The 18,888-nt window shown below is 41.9% G+C and overlaps 1 protein-coding gene across 4 annotated transcripts in view; it reads left to right on the top strand.

The window, feature by feature from the left end:
- Positions 1-18,888, top strand: part of LOC140734072 (amine oxidase [flavin-containing]-like) — a 65,385-nt gene that overhangs the window by 22,131 nt on the left and 24,366 nt on the right. For all 4 annotated transcript variants that reach the window (XM_073057655.1, XM_073057654.1, XM_073057653.1 and 1 more), the window contains 6 exons: positions 3,602-3,706; positions 4,774-4,865; positions 5,911-6,052; positions 7,081-7,230; positions 9,938-10,097; positions 15,987-16,083. In XM_073057655.1, coding sequence (XP_072913756.1) covers positions 3,602-3,706; positions 4,774-4,865; positions 5,911-6,052; positions 7,081-7,230; positions 9,938-10,097; positions 15,987-16,083 — 746 coding nt within the window. The remainder of the gene's footprint in view (positions 1-3,601; positions 3,707-4,773; positions 4,866-5,910; positions 6,053-7,080; positions 7,231-9,937; positions 10,098-15,986; positions 16,084-18,888) is intronic.

The following is an 18,888-nucleotide window of genomic DNA, read 5'->3' as shown; positions in this document are numbered from 1 at the left end:
TGAACTGCTGCTGCTTCGTTAACAAATTTCACATCACATGCCGGTGATAATAAACCTGATTCTGATTCTTTTTAAGCAGCAACCAAAGAGACACTGTTGTCTTATCGTTTACTCCCTGCCTGAGTTACGGACCCTGTGTCATTTACATAATTTCACTGTTGTGACTTTACAGTCACCGCTGAGATGTTGAAAATGGTGATATAGAAGTCTTTATTTGTCACAGCCACACTTTCACACAATCACATTTGGCATCATTGTGGAGACACTCTCTGTAGAGGCTAACAGACCCAAAAGTACATCACATCTTTATACCTGTAAGATCAAAGGCAACAGCAAGTGATCCAATACAGTTTCAAGAGTTAGAATAGCAGTGTTGAATCCAATACTTTGAATTGATAAATGGTTCCTTTGAAATACATAGTAGAAGCACATTGTAATCGATGAGACATCCCTGAAGGTCTAGACACCTTTGGGAGTAACTAATGAACACAAATATTCTAAAACATTTTGACAACAGAGAGCCAGGCACACAAAATTAATATTGTCAGAGATGTCTCTGAGTACACAAATATGATAAATACACAAAGACTATTGATTGCCTATACCTGTTTGATATGCTAAGTGACAACATCCATCTGGTCTGCCAGTTTCAACTCAGTCACAATGCTGCAAGTGATTTAGCTATGTTGCCTGGTTTGATGCAATCCAATTAATACAAATCCCATTGTCGGAATGTCTGGCTCTTGCATATGCAATCTCTTAGTCTGTGGAGCAGCCTATGTTTTTAACTTCAATTTATTGCTTGCAATTTGCAAAAAGAAATTGAAGGCTAATTACAAGCTTCCTGAACTCATTTATATTGACGAAACTGAAGCCTGGTTTGAATTTTAATATCTGCTAAATTCATATAACTCTCTAACATTCACAAAGTGGGATTGGTGATGAAATTATTATTTTTGTGGTTTGGGAACTTACTGGCACCAAACCTTCGGGCACCACAGTAGCATAGCAGTTGGCATAACGCTATTCCAGCTCAGGGTGTTCTGGTACCATTCTGTAAGGAGTCTCTGTATATCCTCCCCGTGGAATGTGTGGGATTTCCTGGGTACTCCAGTTTTCTCCCACAGTCCAAAGATATACCGGGTGGGTTAATTGGTCATTGTAAATTGCCTCAATGATTAGGTTAAGGTTAATCGGGGTAGTTGGGGTGGCATGGTTTGAAAGGCCATAAGGGCCCTCTCTGTGCTGTGTTGCTAATACATAAAAAATAAACAAACAAAAAAAAAGATAAATAAATTCAAATTCTAAGTATGGTTAGAAATAGCATTATAACTAATTGTATTTCACAAATAAATACATTTTGACTTGTAAACTGTATATTCAATTTTCATGTTACTTTGCTGTGGCTGATAGATTAACGCCAGCCCCCGATGTTCTGCAATTGGCTATCTGAACCCCATGAAAGCTGCAGCTCAATGTAATAATCTGTCTATCTCACAGTCTGGTGAAGTCTTGTCTTTGTGTAGCTTACTGACTGCCCTATGGTGTGACATTGAACTGTACAACATGATCAACTATACCTATACTGGAATAATTCTATATCCCTGCAGATAACTGGCAACCACGATAACGTGGCGTCAGTTAAAAATTGTTTGTACATTTCAGTGTTTTTGATTGCAAAGGTCAAGTTAGTGCAAGTTACTTAAAAGACTCTCCAAGCTGAATGATGATGCAAACCATGGACAGCAACTAAATTTAGATGCAAGGTTGTGTCACAGCAGCAAACATAGGAGCTCTCTCCCTTCTGAGCTGCTCATTCATTGGTGCCTGCTTAGAGTGTCTTGTTTCCAGGCAAGCACGCTGATCAAAGAGTGCTAGGAAAGCAGTCGGAGACTTCCTGCTAACTGTATCCACCGATAAGACGGTGCATATAAAGCCGTGCCAAAAGCGGTGACACCTCTGATAATAGCATTGTTGAATTGTTTGATTGATTTGGATCCATATCCTGTTGCCTTTGGAATTGACTGTAATTTCTCTCTGAGCGAGTATATATAAGAAGGCCCATTTGACAAGTGTTTCAAGAGTATCAAGTATTCTTATGACAGGCGAACAATAACTGTCACTCGTGTTTCCTTACCTTTTTTATTTGTTGAATAATTTAAGAGCAGAATTATTTATTTTTTCTACATTTAGAATGTTATTGAGGGGATTTTTGAACGCTGATTCAGAAGAAACCAGGCCAAATCTTCTAGAGGAATCCTGGGCTAGAAGAGGTACAGAAAGATTTAGATTATGTCAGAGGGAACTCTGTTTCTTTATCAGTCGGGAGCAGAAGTGTTCCTTTTGGCAATACAAGGGAACTCCAGACCTGCCTGACGTGACATTTACTTGGACAGCAAAGTGACAGAGTTAGCAAAGCTGGTATCCTGTAGTGCCTGAAACACAGGTTCAATCCTGAACTTTGACTGTATGCAGTTTGCACTCTCTCTCTAGACAGAGACTCCATCACCAGGCACATAGATCCCTCAAATTTGCCATGCAAGTTGATAGTGTAGTTAAGAAGGCATATGATGTGTCCGCCTTCATTAGACAGGGGTTTGAGTTCAAGACCTGCGAGGTAATGTTGCAGCTCTATAAAACCATGGTTAGAGCACACTAGGAATCTAGTGTTCATTTCTAGTTATAGGAAGGATACGGAAGCTTTAGAGAGAGTGCAATAGAGATTTATCAGGACTAGAAAATACATCTCACAAGGAAGGAACTAGGGCTTTTTTCTTTGTGGTGACAGAGTATGAGAGGTGACATGATAGATGTGTATAACATTATGAGAAGCACAGTATAGGGGACAATCAGCATCTTTTTCCTGGGACAGCAATGAGCAATATCAGAGGACATCTGTTTATGGTAAGTAGAGGAATGTTTAGGGGAGATGTCGAGATAGGTTTTCACATGGGGAGTAGTGGGTGCACTGCCAGGGGCGGTGGTAAAGGCTGGTACAATTAGGACATTTAAAAGACTCTTGGATTGGCACATGAATTTATGATAAATAGAGGGTTATGAGCTGTGTAGGAGGAAAGGGTTAGATTGACCATGGAGTTGTTTTATAAAGGTCACCTCAACATTGTGAACTCTGTTCTATGTTGTAGACCTGATGGAAATTGTAAAGAGTGATTCATTGAATGTAGAGGTTGGTGGAACAGAAGCTGAGATCTACAGAAGATAATAATCAAGTATTTGAATATTGGATCAAGTCAAAAGGGAGGTATCATGGTGTGTCTGAGTACAGATGTTTAACCTTAATGATTAGGAACTTAGTTTATCAGACCACAACAGTTCCAGCTTTGTAAACAGGTCTGATGACGACATCGAAACTGGTTCTCGGTACAATGTTGGGATGGAGCATGGTAGGGGGGTGGGTGTGTGAAGTTGATATGTTAGAGCAAGTGATAAAGTCATCTGAGCCATAGGTATAAAGCTAACATTTTATCATTTATCCCAGAGAGATAGATGTATATGCTTTAACACATATTTGTTGGTACGAAGTGCACAAGTGAATATTGAATTTTTCATCATGAATGGTAAATATGGTCTTGTTTTGCAGGGAAAATCTTATGCGTTTAATGGAGCATTTCCCCCTATGTGGAACCCAATTGCTTACATGGACTACAACAACTTCTGGAGAACTCTGGATGAAATGGGAAATGAGGTGATAGGCATACTTCTTTCCAGTGTTTGAAGAGTTCTGACATTTATTTTACTGTCTCTTGACTCATTTTTTTTCTCATCATTATCAAGGATATGATACAAAGTCAGTGAGTCTTCTAACCTGTGCTAATCATTAAAAAATAACCTAGCTTATTTTAAAGGAGATCTGCTGGCTGATCGAGATCTTTCTCATTGATATATATCTAAGGCCATATATTTGGGGAACCCAGAGATACAAGGAAGCAATCAACAAATCCAACAACTTTTAATAATTCAGAAACATTGTCTGATTCCCACCTACAGCTCTGTGGGGGCACTGAAATTTTATAGACAGCAATTCGCTGGCAAGTGTGTTGTGGAGGGCTGTGTCAGCATCTTAGAAAGCAAAGCATAACATGTGGATCTAGCTGGAAGAACAGGATTTAGGTCATTTATCTGATGTTATCTCTTCCTTCAGTCCCTTGGGAAGCCCATTGTGTAGCCTTAAGATTCTAGTTTGGTAATTGTGTTGAAATAGTTGAATTCCAAGAATAATAAAGGGTTTATGGATACAATGTATTGAGCAGAACTACTGTGGTTCCCAAGATATGGTCACCAACAATCAAGTATTATCCCTTGTGCGAAGCCTTGATGAATGGATCCAGGCCACCAGTTTCTTTTAAACTGTTGCTACATTTTCAAAGAAACATGATTTGTAGTGATCCTAGCATTCAGGCACCGCTGTAAGGTCATGTATTCAGCTGAATTGAGTTTCTACCCGTGCTGGTCCTCTTGCAGAGCTCTGCCTCACCTCAAATTACAGGCCTCACAGAAGTGTCATTTCTCACTATCCTTGGCATCAATCCAGGAATTTTGGACATGAATGTTTTGTCATGTCAGGAATCTTAACCCTGAAGCTGGAACATCTTATTTTTTGAATAACATACCAGGGTGAGAAGAGTTTGTTCAATGCTAGGTAGGCAGGATTTCTAAACAAAAGTTGGAAAAGAGTGGACAGTATTCTAACTCAGTCCCATGTTGCCAGCCTTTTTTTCTAATGATCATTTATAATGATCAACTTATTTTTAGATTCCTGCAGATGCACCATGGAGTTGTCAACGTGCTGTGGAGTGGGATAACATGACGATGAAAGAGTTAATTGATAAACTTTGCTGGACCAGGTAGGTAGCTACTGACCCCTAGACCTAATTTGTGATGCTAATCTCAAAAGAAGGAAACAAAATATGGCTGTACCCCAGGAAAACTTCTGTCAAGACAGCAGTGTTCTGCTATTTTCAAATGTGAGCTCTTTTTAAAAATAGACTTAATATACCATTCTGCTTCAAAACCCGAAATGAATGTATCTTATTGAATATATTTGATGAACTTTGTACCCATTAAGATCACAGATATCAGCTTTCAGATCAGAATAGAAAGGCATATATTTCATACATATTAGACTTTGCTCAAAACAATTTCAATATTAAATATTCCTAGGTTAGGACTCCAGTCACTCTCTAGAAAGGAGAACGACATTGGTCTAAATTCCTTTTGAATGGTGTTGGATTCTGTTTATGTTCTGATCCTTAAGGTTCTGGGAGTCAGGAATGACAAGCAGTCTTAATTCGAAGATTTCAGTTTATTTTAGAGTATGAATAAACATACAAGTACTTAGCAAACTAAATAAAGAGCTGGGAAACGATGCTGAGAGGTGAATGAATGCAAAGACAAAGGAATAAAGATGTCACCTCTGAGAAATCCATCACTTTTATAGATAAGATCATGGAAATTCCTTAGTTAGCAGGCTACATAATTAAAACAATTACAAAGCTTATGTAGTGTGTTAATGCTTAGCAAATGAAAAATGAGAAGGGTGAGAAATCGTTAATTTAGCTGCTATACCACTTTCTGCCAGTGAGTGGGGATGAACCACCACATACTATGAAAAATACATTGCTTTGTTAAAAAGTACAAATCTATTATAAAGTATTATTTTTTAAAAAACAGTGATTTCCAGCAATAGCTCTGTTCCTACAACAAACTAGATGTGAGTTCTCCATTTGAAAGGAAATGCCAGGACCCTAAATGGCTGTCGTGTCAAGTTAGGATAATAATCTTCTCACAGGAGGGAGTCTTTTGACTCCCTTTTTTAAAACTGTCTGTTTTAAGGTGATCATAGAATGGAAGTTACATTGACCGGCAGACTGACTCTATGTTTAATTGCAGTGTGGCGAGAGAATTTGCAACACTCTTCGTAAATGTGAATGTTACTTCAGAGCCTCATGAAGTCTCTGCCCTTTGGTTCTTGTGGTATGTGAAACAATGTGGAGGGACAAGGCGAATATTTTCCACCACCAATGGAGGCCAGGTTTGACAGCCCGATACTCACTTATGTCTTACAATTTTGAATGACAATTAAGATAACTAATATGACCCAAAATTATTTAAGATTAATTTAATTAACTTAAAACTTCAGTCCAAAAAAGGAACTCAGTAATAGATTCTGCAATTGAACTTGTGAAAATTTCAAAGCTATGAGCTGTAAGTCATTTTCCCAAGACAGAATACAATAAAACTTGATAGCTCACTTTTATTATTAGTGAAGGTAGTTTTAACGCCAAAGCAATTTTATTTGTACTCTATGTTCCAGTATTAACTGGCAGCGGTACTATCTTGCAGAATATTCCTACATAAATGAGTTAATTCCTGATTAAGAGTAGTGTCATAAGAATGTCATGTGAAAACATTAAGCCTCTGTCAGTTGTATTATCAACAGTAATTTCTAAGTCATTGGCAATTAAGGAGTAATAACATTTATATTACATTATAAGACCATCTAAGTTGAAATCTTTGTTACAATGCAGATTAGGAAATAAAATTTAAGTTCTTAACAATTTGAACATCTTTGATGCATAGAGATGTGGATCTGGACTTTGAAGTTGATGGAAATAAAGATCAGAAGAATGTATGCTGAACTGTTCAATAATCATTACTCATTTTACATGAGCAGATTCTACCAGTTAGTTCTGCAGACATCCATCTTCAGATGCTACTGAGTATCGAAGTATCCAGGTCACATTTTATGAAAAATTAAAATACAGTATCAGTCTTTTGGCCAATTCAATGCATTCTGAGCAAAATAAATAATCCTAATGCCATCCATTCTTCTCGATTCCTTTACCCATTAATCTAAATTATTATTAAATGTTAATCTGGTCACACCTTCAATCATTAATTCTAATAGCACATTCCCTAGCCTCAAAATTCTCTTGTATCCAAAAATACCTCTGGGTCTCTCTTCCAGAATCTTTTTTTAACTGAATTTTTATGGTGTTCCTTTCACTGTGTTTTTTGTTGCAAGATGCAACAAATTGATATTAATCTTCTGTTCCTCAGGAAAGGAAATTTATTGGTGGTTCAGGACAAATAAGTGACCTTTTAGCTGAAAGAATGAAGGATAGTGTGAAATTGTGCAGGCCAGTGGTGGGAGTGGATCAAGCCGCCGGATCTGTTCAGGTGCAGACCCTGAATGGAGAGAGGTACAAGGTGTGTGAGCACGTAGTCAAACACAGTGATTGTATGTATCAAGCCAGGCATCCTGTAAAATAATACTATTTCCATGCTTAACTTACAAATGAAAGTTACTGCAGTAAAGTAAGAATTTATATATATATATATATATATATATATATATATATATATATATATATATATATATATCAATATTCTTTAAAATCTCTTTCAACATTACATCCCTCAATCACTCAAGCTATTGCTGTTCTCCATGGATCAGGTATATGCTCCAGAATCCTTGTCATAAAATAAGCTGGAATACCTCTCAGTCTCCTGGCCATCTCTCTTCCCTTAAAGCCTCCACCTCCAGTGCATAATTCTCCGAAACCTCCACCATCTCCAACGGGATCACACCACCAAGTACACCTTTCCTTCCCCTCCTCCACCTCCACTTTCCGCATTCTACAGGGATCGCTCCCTACGCGACTCCCTTGTCCATTCGCCCTCCCCACTGATGTCCCTCCTGCCATTTATCCTTTTCCTTCTCTCACCTTATCTCCTTGCCTGCCCATCACCTCCCTCTGGTGCTCCTCCCCCTTTTCTTTCTTCCATGGCTTTCTGTCCTTTCACCAACTTCACAGCCCTTTATTTCATCCCTTCCCTCTCCAGATTTCTCCTATCACCTGGTGTTTCTCTCTCCCCTCCCACCACCTTTTAGATTTACTCCTCATCTTTTTTTCTCCAGTCCTGCCGAAGGGTTTTGGCCCAAAATATCGACGGTGCTTTTTTCCATTGATGCTGCCTGGCCTGCTGAGTTCCTCCAGCATTTTATGTGTATTGTTCGGATTTCCAGCATCTATAGACTTACTCTTGTTTATGACTGGATCTCTTCCCTTGACATACATTATCAAATAGATGTTGACAGGACATCCTGAGACTACTTTGTGGGATCATACCATGTAGTAAATTAGTGGCTGCTGTTTTTTTCCTATAAAGCACCAATTTAATAGTTGTCATCCATTTTACATGAACAATTATTTGAGGCGCTTTTTTCAAGTAAGCTAATGAACCTTAGATGAATATATAGCTTATTTTATTTCTTGTATCTCAAGGATGGTAATGACATCTTTCCTTAATCTGGGGAACCATTATCAGCATTACGTTCTACACAACAGCAGTTTCCACTTCACTAAACATCATAATAAACTATCCTGCAACCTCATTCAAAGAGATAACACCATTGCCAAATGATTGCGAGTTTTATACTGTGTACACGCATTAGAAATAAACTTGACGTTCCCCAAGCTTCTTTCACAGCCTGTAGGTAGAGAAAAGGTTTAACTGTTTATTGAAAACCCAAAATCTTGAGGTGAAAAGCTATTGTGTGCTATTCTACAAAACTTTCAGGCTGCTGTAGTTTAAAAAAATCAGACAAAACAGGATATTCAAGGTCATGATTATTGTTTTCTTAAGAATGACAATGAAAATAAGGGATGGATTGAAAGTGAACAATAGGGGAAATGAAAGGAGCCAAAGTCTCCTTTAGTCTGAGATTGGAATTCAACCCTCCCTAGGATTCATGTGGGAGACTACCTACCACTAAATGTTCTTATGTACCTGAGTCCTTTTCTTTTCCTGGTCAATCTGACAGATTGTTGCACCTCAGTATCCTAGTTCTACTTTAGATGTTATATCTGCTGACACGTGGACTGCCTTCAGGAGGCTGAATCCACAGAAAGCATCTGGACTGGACCGGGTCCCTGGTCACGTACTAAAGACCTGTGCTGTCCAACTGGATGGCACGTTCACTGAGATCTCTAACCTCTCACTTTGGCAGTGTCTGGTCCTCACCTGCTTTAATTGGACCGGTGCTCAAGAAGAGCATGGTGACCTGCCTCACTGTCTATCGCCCAGCTGAACTTACATCCACAGTGATGAGGTGTTTTGAGAGGTTGCTGATGAAACATATCAGCTCTTGCCTGAGAGGTGACTTGGATCAGCTTCAGTTTGCCTACCAGGGCAAAAAGTCCACAGCAGATGCCATCTCATTGGCTTTACAATCAACCCTGGAACATCTGGACAGCAAAAATGCATATATCAAGATGCTCTTTATGGACTATAACTCAGCAGTCAATACCATCATCCCCTCAAAGCTAATCAATAAGCTCCAAGACCTGGGCTTCAATACCTCCTTGTGCAATTGGATCTTCAATGTCCTTATTTGTCAGTTTTAGGGATATTTGGGTGAATCTCCTAATGAACTGACTTTCCAGACTCGATTTGCCATATACTTACCTGTGATGCACTTTGAGAATTCATTATAATAAACATAGGCTGCTGGTATTTGTAAAGTGCTGGTCGAGCCGTATGCCATCAATGTACTTAAGGAAATTCCTATTTTGCAATGACAGTGGTAACAGTACAGCAAATTCTGTAACTGAACCACTTTTTTACATCGTGGCTTGAATATATATGTTCAGGACTAGTGAAATGTTATTGGAGGATGCTAATTTTGCATAGAAATTGGATCCATGCAATTGAAAATCAATTTGACCTGGAAGAACTGATGTTTGCAATCTCTTCTGAGTCAAATCACTCACACACATTCACACACGCTCCACTTCTGACTTCACTTTTATAACTTTTAGTCCTTCAATGCTTCTGTCATCTGAAATTTTTATTCTGTTGTACAATATTTCCCCAATTACTCCCTGATTAATTCCCTTTCTTGTCTTTCTAGGCAGATTATGTCATCAGTGCCATTCCACCAGCTCTCACCCAGCAAATCCACTACAGTCCTCCAGTGCCTCCGCTGCGAAACCAATTGATCCAGCGTGTGCCAATGGGCTCTACCATTAAATGTATGGTTTACTACAGCCGGCCTTTCTGGAGGGAGAAAGGTCTGTATAAGTTAAGAGACATATACTGATTAGAAATGGGCACAGAACAAAACCAAAATGCATGCTGATTAAAATAAAAATCGTACTTATTTAGATTTATTTTAAGTCCATGGGACATCTCAAATATTAATATATAATAAATTAGTATAGCTAATTTGTGGACATTTGGAGACAATCAGGTTTGGAACTGTAAGGTGAGGCTTGACAAGGGAAATCTTACTAAATTAATTAATGCCATGGATCCTTTACATTCAACATTGAAGGTAAAAATGGTTTTAATCTAATATACAAAAGGTATGTAACCTTAAAATGTACAGTGTTAATTGTTGCACATTTGCACATATACTGTTTTTTACCATTTATACTGCAAAACATTAAAATATTGCTATATTTTGATTACAAAAATAAATGCAATGCTCTGCCACTTTAATACCTGACATGTAGAGCATCATTAGAATGCAGCAGACAGTAACAGTGGTGTGACTGGGTGGTCACGTTCAGTAAACAGAAGCTCCCTTCATAACTTCCTTTCTGGTTCCTTTACACTTGTCTGCATGATTTTGATGAATAAGTCAAGCATACTAAAGAATTTATTGACTTTAATTTTTTCCTACTGCATCAGTTTATGTTTGCAGTATAATATGAATAGCAAATGTATCTGGTTATTACGATGTCCCCAACCATCACTGCTCAGGTGTGATCCTAGTAAAAAAAAAGGCATGCTGGACAGAAAATAGGTAAACTTACAAAAAGTTATCTCTGATTTTTCCTGTACTGTAATTGAGGTTCTGAGTCACTGAGTTGCAGAGATCCATTTTGTTCATTCCACCCCTCCCGCTTCTCTCCAACTTAAACTTTTAAAAATTCTCACTGTTCTAATAAATGTCAGGTCTGCACAGGCAGGCACGTCCTAGTATCCATGCAGCTAATAGGACTATCCTGCCACTCATTTCCAACTCATAGCCTGCAGCCTATTTAAACCAAGCCGTCATCCATAGTCCTTTGTTCACCTAAAGGACCAGCCAGCCTCAATCAGTTGTTCTAGTCTTCAGTTTCCTTGTTGCTTTGTTGTGTAATATATCTGCTCTCTCTTGTTCTGTGGCCCCACGTGGCTTGTTATTTTTCAGTTTATTGGTAAAATATTGTTTACTGCTAAATCATTTCCACTGCTTTGCTTTTTGGTCAAGCCTCCTCTACATTTGACAATCAAAGGTCAGTGGCCTAAAGCATTAGCTCTGTTCTGACAGGATGGGTGAACCAAAGATTCACCCAGCAAAGTGTGCTCACCTCCAGGAAGTCTGCTGTTGACAGGAGCACATGATCCCGAAGCAGCAGGAGACCATATGCCTCCTGCTCTCCACTCTCAACTAACTCTCGCTCTTGACACAGCAACCCCATGCCAGCCAATCTCCTGCACTCGGTGCCCCAGACTCCAGTGCCTGAATGCTTCGCCAGATTCCCAACACAGTGCAGCCTCTTCTGGTCCCAATGTATCTATGCATTGAGTACCAGTCATCTCTGCCTTCTGCAGACAGAGCCAAGATTGCCTTTGCCATCCCTCTGCTGACTGAGTGAGCTCTGACCTGGGCCGTGGCTAACTGGCTCAATAAAATCACCATTTGCAATAAATTTGAAGAATTCACCACTGAGATGCGCCAGGTTTTAGATTATCCGGGAAGTGAAAGGGGGCAATGGATCAGATACTTCGCCTGTGTCAAGGCTTACGTACACTGATGGACTACACCATGGAATTCACGACTCTACTCGTGGAGTGCGGCTGGAATGCGGAAGCACTGCTGGCCCATTGGCATCGCAACCTCTCGAAGAACCCGAAGAATGAGCTGTCCACCCAGGAGATGCCTACAGACTTTGGAAGCCTCATCACTCTGGCCCTCTGAATTGACAGTTGTCTTATGGAATGATCCTCCAGATCATCAGTAGAACCCCAGTTCTGTTCTCAGAGCTATTGCAGAATGAAAGACCCTCATCATCAGTGTTTACAGCACCATTCAGGGACAGGGAGTTCCCTTAACTCACCCCGCACCCCCAAGAGCATGAGTATCAGAGGAGAAATAACTTGTGTGCTTACTTGCAGAGCCACCTATCATTCACACATCAAATGTCCACTGCATCTGGGAAAATGGCACTACCAGGTAGAAATGAGAGGCTTTCTGCCTGGCAAGCCCCACCCTGCCTGTCCTTCCAGCACCATAGCCTGACTCATTCTCACTGTCTTCTTCCACACCCCAATGTCTCTACATGCACAGCAGGCTCTGGTGGATTGTGGTGCCTTATTAACTCACCCAACACTCCTCTCATCTGGCTCTCCACTCAGAGCCCTCACTTCGCCCGGTCATCCGATGCACTGCTGATTTGGCAACCCTTCTGCCTGTAACCGCAGCCGACTTCACACCATAAATCCATGGAGATGGAGGAAACTCTCAGCCTCACTAAACACCCACCTGAATACCACAACCTTACCATCACTTTCAGTAAAAGGGAAGCCAGCACACTGCCACCTCACAGGCTACACGACAGCATGATTGATCTCCTCCCAGCCAACACCCCTTCCCGAGGTTGTCTGTGCTCCCTCTCCCCTCCTGAGACCGAAGCCATGAATGACTACATCGCCGAAGTGCTGCCGCACTGCTTCATTTGACCATCACAGTCCACAGCCAGACTTCATTCCTGCATTGACTACCGTTGATTCAACAAAATCACCATTAAATACTGCTACCCTCTCCCCTTGATCGATAGTGGGTCCAAAACATCCTGCAGGGCTCAGATCCTTACCAAACTGGATCTACAGAACGTGTAGCACCTGGTCTGCATCCACCGGGGGATGGATAGAAAGAGGGTGTTCATAACACTCACTGCCCATAATGAATATCTGGTGATGCCTTTTGGACTTTCCAGCAGTCCATCCATTTTCCAAGCCTTCATTAATGAGACGCTCAGAGACACACTACACAGGTATGTGTTCCCCTAACTTGCCAACACATTTGCATTCTCCAAGGGCCCCCAAGGCCACCTATGTCAGGTCTGTACAGTCGTTCAGCATCTTGTGGAAAGCCAGCTGTACTGCAAGTTAGAGAAAAGGCATTTCCACACCCCAGACACTTCCTTCCTGGGTTATGTTCTTTCAGCGCAAGGTATAACCACGGATGCAGAGAAAGTGCATGTGTTGTTCAATGGCCCCCAACTGCGCTCCCTCAAACAGCTGCAGTGTTGCTTGGGCTTTTCCAGCTTCTACTGCCATTTCATCAGGAACTACAGCCAAAATGCCGCTCCTCTCACTTCCATTTCATCAGGAGCAACAGCCAAAATGCCTCTCCTCTCACTTCCATTTCATCAGGAGCAACACCAAAATGCCTCTCCGCTCACTTCCATTCCATCAGGAACTACGGCCAAAGTTCCACTCCTCTCACTTCCATTTCATCAGGAGCTACAGCCAAAATGCCGCTCCTCTCACTTCCATTTCATCAGGAGATACAGCCAAAATGCCGCTCCTCTCACTTCCATTTCATCAGGAGCTACAGCCAAAATGCCGCTCCTCTCACTTCCATTTCATCAGGAGCTACTGCCAAAATGCCGCTCCTCTCACTTCCATTTCATCAGGAGCTACAGCCAAAATGCCACTCCTCTCACTTCCATTTCATCAGGAGCTACAGCCAAAATGCCTCTCCTCTCACTTCCATTTCATCAGGAACTACGGCCAAAGTTCCACTCCTCTCACTTCCATTTCATCAGGAGCAACAGCCAAAGTTCCGCTCCTCTCACTTCCATTTCATCAGGAGCTACAGCCAAAATGCCTCTCCTCTCACTTCCATTTCATCAGGAGCAACAGCCAAAATGCCTCTCCGCTCACTTCCATTCCATCAGGAACTACGGCCAAAGTTCCACTCCTCTCACTTCCATTTCATCAGGAGCTACAGCCAAAATGCCGCTCCTCTCACTTCCATTTCATCAGGAGCTACAGCCAAAATGCCGCTCCTCTCACTTCCATTTCATCAGGAGCAACAGCCAAAATGCCGCTCCTCTCACTTCCATTTCATCAGGAGCTACAGCCAAAATGCCACTCCTCTCACTTCCATTTCATCAGGAGCAACAGCCAAAGTTCCGCTCCTCTCACTTCCATTTCATCAGGAGCAACAGCCAAAGTTCCGCTCCTCTCACTTCCATTTCATCAGGAGCAACAGCCAAAATGCCGCTCCTCTCACTTCCATTTCATCAGGAGCAACAACCAAAATGCCGCTCCTCTCACTTCTATTTCATCAGGAGCAATAGCCAAAATGCCGCTCCTCTCACTTCCATTTCATCAGGAGCAACAGCCAAAGTTCCGCTCCTCTCACTTCCATTTCATCAGGAGCAACAGCCAAAATGCCGCTCCTCTCACTTCCATTTCATCAGGAGCAACAACCAAAATGCCACTCCTCTCACTTCCATTTCATCAGGAGCAATAGCCAAAATGCCACTCCTCTCACTTCCATTTCATCAGGAGCTACAGCCAATGTTCCGCTCCTCTCACTTCCATTTCATCAGGAGCAACAGCCAAAGTTCCGCTCCTCTCACTTCCATTTCATCAGGAGCAACAGCCAAAATGCCGCTCCTCTCACTTCCATTTCATCAGGAGCAACAGCCAAAATGCCGCTCCTCTCACTTCCATTTCATCAGGAGCTACAGGCAAAATGCCGCTCCTCTCACTTCCATTTCATCAGGAGCTACAGGCAAAATGCCGCTCCTCTCACTTCCATTTCATCAGGAGCAATAGCCAAAATGCCACTCCTCTCACTTCCATTTCATCAGGAGCTACAGCCAATGTTCCGCTCCTCTCACTTCCATTTCATCAGGAGCAACAGCCAAAATGCCGCTCCTCTCACTTCCCACCCCAAATCACCTACTTCACGGGTAACCTGGTCTGCTGCCGTGGGACACACTTTCAAAGAATCCTGGAGATGCTTGACCACCATGCCCATTCTCCACCATCAGAACCCCTCCAGAACCAAGGATGATGGAAGGTGGTCCAGTCTACACAGTTCTCCGGTTGATGGATTCACATCATCGTGGACAGGGAGTGTAGTACCTGGTGAAATGGGGAAGGTACAGCCCAGAGAAGAGGTCATAGGTGCTATCAAGTTTCATCTTGTATCCACTGCTCATCAAAGAGTTCCACTGGCTCATCCTGGGCCATCAGGTACTGCCTCTAGGAGGGGGTGTCCTGTCTGGCACCTCCCAGTCTCCACCAGCTAACAGGGTTCACCTGCCACTTGTTTCCGACTCATCACCTGAAGCTTATTTAAACCCAGCTCTTATCCACAGTCCTTGTTGAACCAGCCAGCCTCAACCAGTTGTCCCTAGCCTTCAGTTACCTTGTTGTGTTAAATACCAGGTCTCTCTTGTTTTGTGGGCCCTTGTAGTTTGTTAGTAAAAAATATCGCTTACCGCTAAATCATCTCTGCTGTTCCGCTTTTGGGTCAAACCTCCTCTACACTTATTGACAATAAAAGGTCATTGGCTAAAGCAATAACTTTGTTCTGTCTTCACAGATGCTTTCTGATTTGCCAATTGTTTCCAGCATTCTGTTTCCCTTCCAGATTTTCAGACTCTGCAGTTTATTGCTTGTTGCTTTTGAGGCTTTGGAGAACTTCCTTATTAATCCCTTTAGATGTCACTGAATTCAGTATTGCTTTGACCATCGCTGCAAAATTCAGTAATAACATCATTTAATGCTGTTTTATTAGCTCTTTAATGTGTTGTACTCTTCTGTGATTCTATAATTCTAAGGCGATGTTTAGGCTGAATGTTCCTCGGGGGCTGGATCCTATCATATACACCCTGTAAACAAAGTATTTCCTGGTGTTCTACAATAAACTCTTGCTTTTCTGACAGGTTTCTGTGGAACCATGATGATTGAAGATGAGGAGTCACCTATTTCCTTGACACTGGATGACACCAAGCCTGATGGTTCACACCCTGCAATTATGGGGTATAGTTCAATGAGCTGAGGAAATGTCTTGTTGTCTTATGTTAACCTGACCAAATTTAACACAGTGGCTGAGGGATTGGAGCAAGGGGCAAGGATTCAGATTTCTGGATCATTGGGACCTCTTTTGGGGCAGGAGAGACCTGTACAAAAAGGACGGGTTGCACTTGAATCACAGGGGGACCAAAATCCTGGCAGGGAGGTTTGCTAAGGCTATTGGGGAGAGTTTAAATGAGGATTGCTGGGTGTTGGGAACCAAACTGAAGAGACGGAGGAAGAGGCGGTTGGCTCAAAAATAGAGAAAGCTTGAAGACAGTGTGACAGGGAGGATAAGCAGGTGATAGAGAAGGGACACCCTCAGACTGATGGTTTGAGATGTGTCTATTTTAATGCAAGGAGTATTATGAAAAAAGTAGATGGCTTAGAGCGTGGATCAGTACTTGGAGCCATGATGTTGCGGCCATTACAGAGACTTGGATGGCTCAGTGGCAGGAATGGTTACTTAGAGTGCCAGGCTTTAGATGTTTCAGAAAGGACAGGGAGGGAGGCAAAAGAGGTGGGGGCGTGGCACAGTTGATCAGAGATAGTGTCACGGCTGCAGGAAAGGAGGAAGACATGGAGGGATTGTCTACTGAGTCTCTGTTGGTGGAAGTTAAGGACAGGAAGGGGTCAATAACTCTACTGGGTGTTTTTTATAGACCAGTAACAGGGACATTGAGGAGCAGAAAGGGAGACAGATTCTGGAAAGGTGTAATAATAAAAGGGTTGTCATGGTGGAAGATTTTAATTTCCCAAATATCGATTGGCATGTCCCTAGAGCGAGGGGTTTAGATGGGGTGGAATTGGTGGAGTTTGTTAGGTGTCTTCAGGAAGGTTTCTTGACACAATATGTAGATAAGCTTATGAGAGGAGAGGCTGCACTTGATCTGGTATTGGGAAATGAGCCTGGTCAGGCATCAGATCTCTCAGTGGGAGAGCATATTGGAGATAGTGATCATAATTCTATCTCCTTTACCATAGCATTGGAGAGGGATAGGAACAGACAAGTTAGAAAAGTGTTTAATTGGAGTAAGGGGAAATATGAAGCTATCAGGCAGGAACTTGGAAGCATAAATTTGGAACAGGTGTTCTCAAGAAAATGTGCGGAAGAATGTGGCAAATGTTCAGGGGATATTTGCATGGTGTTCTGCATAGGTACATTCCAATGAGACAGGGAAAGGATGGTAGGATACAGGAACTGTGGTGTATAAAGGCTGTTGTAAATCTAGTCAAGAAGAAAGGAAGAGCTTACAAAAGGTTCAAAAAAACTAGGTAATGATAGAGATCTTGAAGATTATAAGGCTAGCAGGAAGGAGCTTCAGAAAGAAATTAGCAGAGCCAGAAGGGGCCATGAGAAGACCTTAGCGGACAGGATTAAGGAAAACCACAAGGCATTCTACAAGTACATGAAGAGCAAGAGGATAAGACATGAGAGAATAGGACCAATCAAGTGGAAAAGAGTGTATGGAAACGGAGGAGATAGCAGAGGTACTTAATGAGTACTTTGCTTCAGTATTAACTACGGAAAAGGATCTTGGCAATTGTAGGGATGACTTTCAGAGGACTTATGAACATTTGGAGAGGCATAATATGATTAGGAATAGTCAGCATAGCTTTGTGAAAAGCAAAACTGGCTTGCCTACAGAAGGCAAAGAGTGGTTGTAGATGGGTCATATTCTGCATGGAGGTCGGTCACTAGTGGTGTGCCTCAGGGATCTGTTCTGGGACCCCTTCTCTTCGTGATTTTTATGAATGACCTGGATGAAGAAGTGGAGCGATGGGTTAGTAAATATGCTGATGACACAAAGTTTGGAGGTGTTGTGGATAGTGTGGAGGGCTGTCAGAGGTTACAGTGGGACATTGATAGGATGCAAAACTGGGCTGAGAAGTGGCAGATGGAGTTCAACCCAGATAAGTGTGAAGTAGTTCATTTTGGTAGGTCAAATATGATGACAGAATATAGTATTAATGGTAAGACTCTTGGCAGTGTGGAGAATCAGAGAGATCTTGGGGTCCAAGTCCATAGGACACTCAAAGTTGCTGCTCAGGTTGACTCTGGTTAAGAAAGCATACGGTGCATTGGCCTTCATCAATCATGGGATTGAGTTTAAGAGCCGAGAGGTAATGTTGCAGCTATATAGGACCCTGGTCAGACCCCACTTGGAGTACTGTGCTCAGCTCTGGTCGCCTCACTATAGGAAGGATGTGGAAACCATAGAAAGGGTGCAGAGAAGATTTACAAGTATGTTGCCTGGATTGGGGAGCATACCCTATGAGAATAGGTTGAGTGAACTCGGCCTTTTTTCCTTGGAGCGACGGAGGATGAGAGGTGACCTGATAGAGGTGTATAAGATTATGAGAGGTATTGATCATGTGGATAGTCAGAGCCTTTTTCCCCAGGGCTGAAATGGCTAGCACGAGAGGACACAATTTTAAGGTGCTTGGAAATAGGTACAGAGGAGATGTCAGGGGTAAGTTTTTTACACAGAGAGTAGTAAGTGCGTGGAATGGGCTGCTGGCGATGGTAATGGAGGTGGATATGATAGGGTCTTTTAGGAGACTCCTGGACAGGTATATGGAGCTCAGAAAAATAGAGGGCTATGGGTAAGCCTAGTAATTTCTAAGGTAAGGATATGTTCACACAGCTTTGTGAGCTGAAGGACCTGTATTGTGCTGCAGGTTTTCTATGTTTCTATGAAACTTCAAGTGGTACTTGGGAACAATGTAGTTACATCAGACTTGCCAATTTCAAGCTAATGTAGAGGTCAT

This window comes from Hemitrygon akajei, chromosome 10 (genome assembly GCF_048418815.1).
Source record: "Hemitrygon akajei chromosome 10, sHemAka1.3, whole genome shotgun sequence".
In the NCBI taxonomy this organism is placed as follows: domain Eukaryota; kingdom Metazoa; phylum Chordata; class Chondrichthyes; order Myliobatiformes; family Dasyatidae; genus Hemitrygon; species Hemitrygon akajei.
This window is presented reverse-complemented; position numbering and strand designations above follow the sequence as displayed.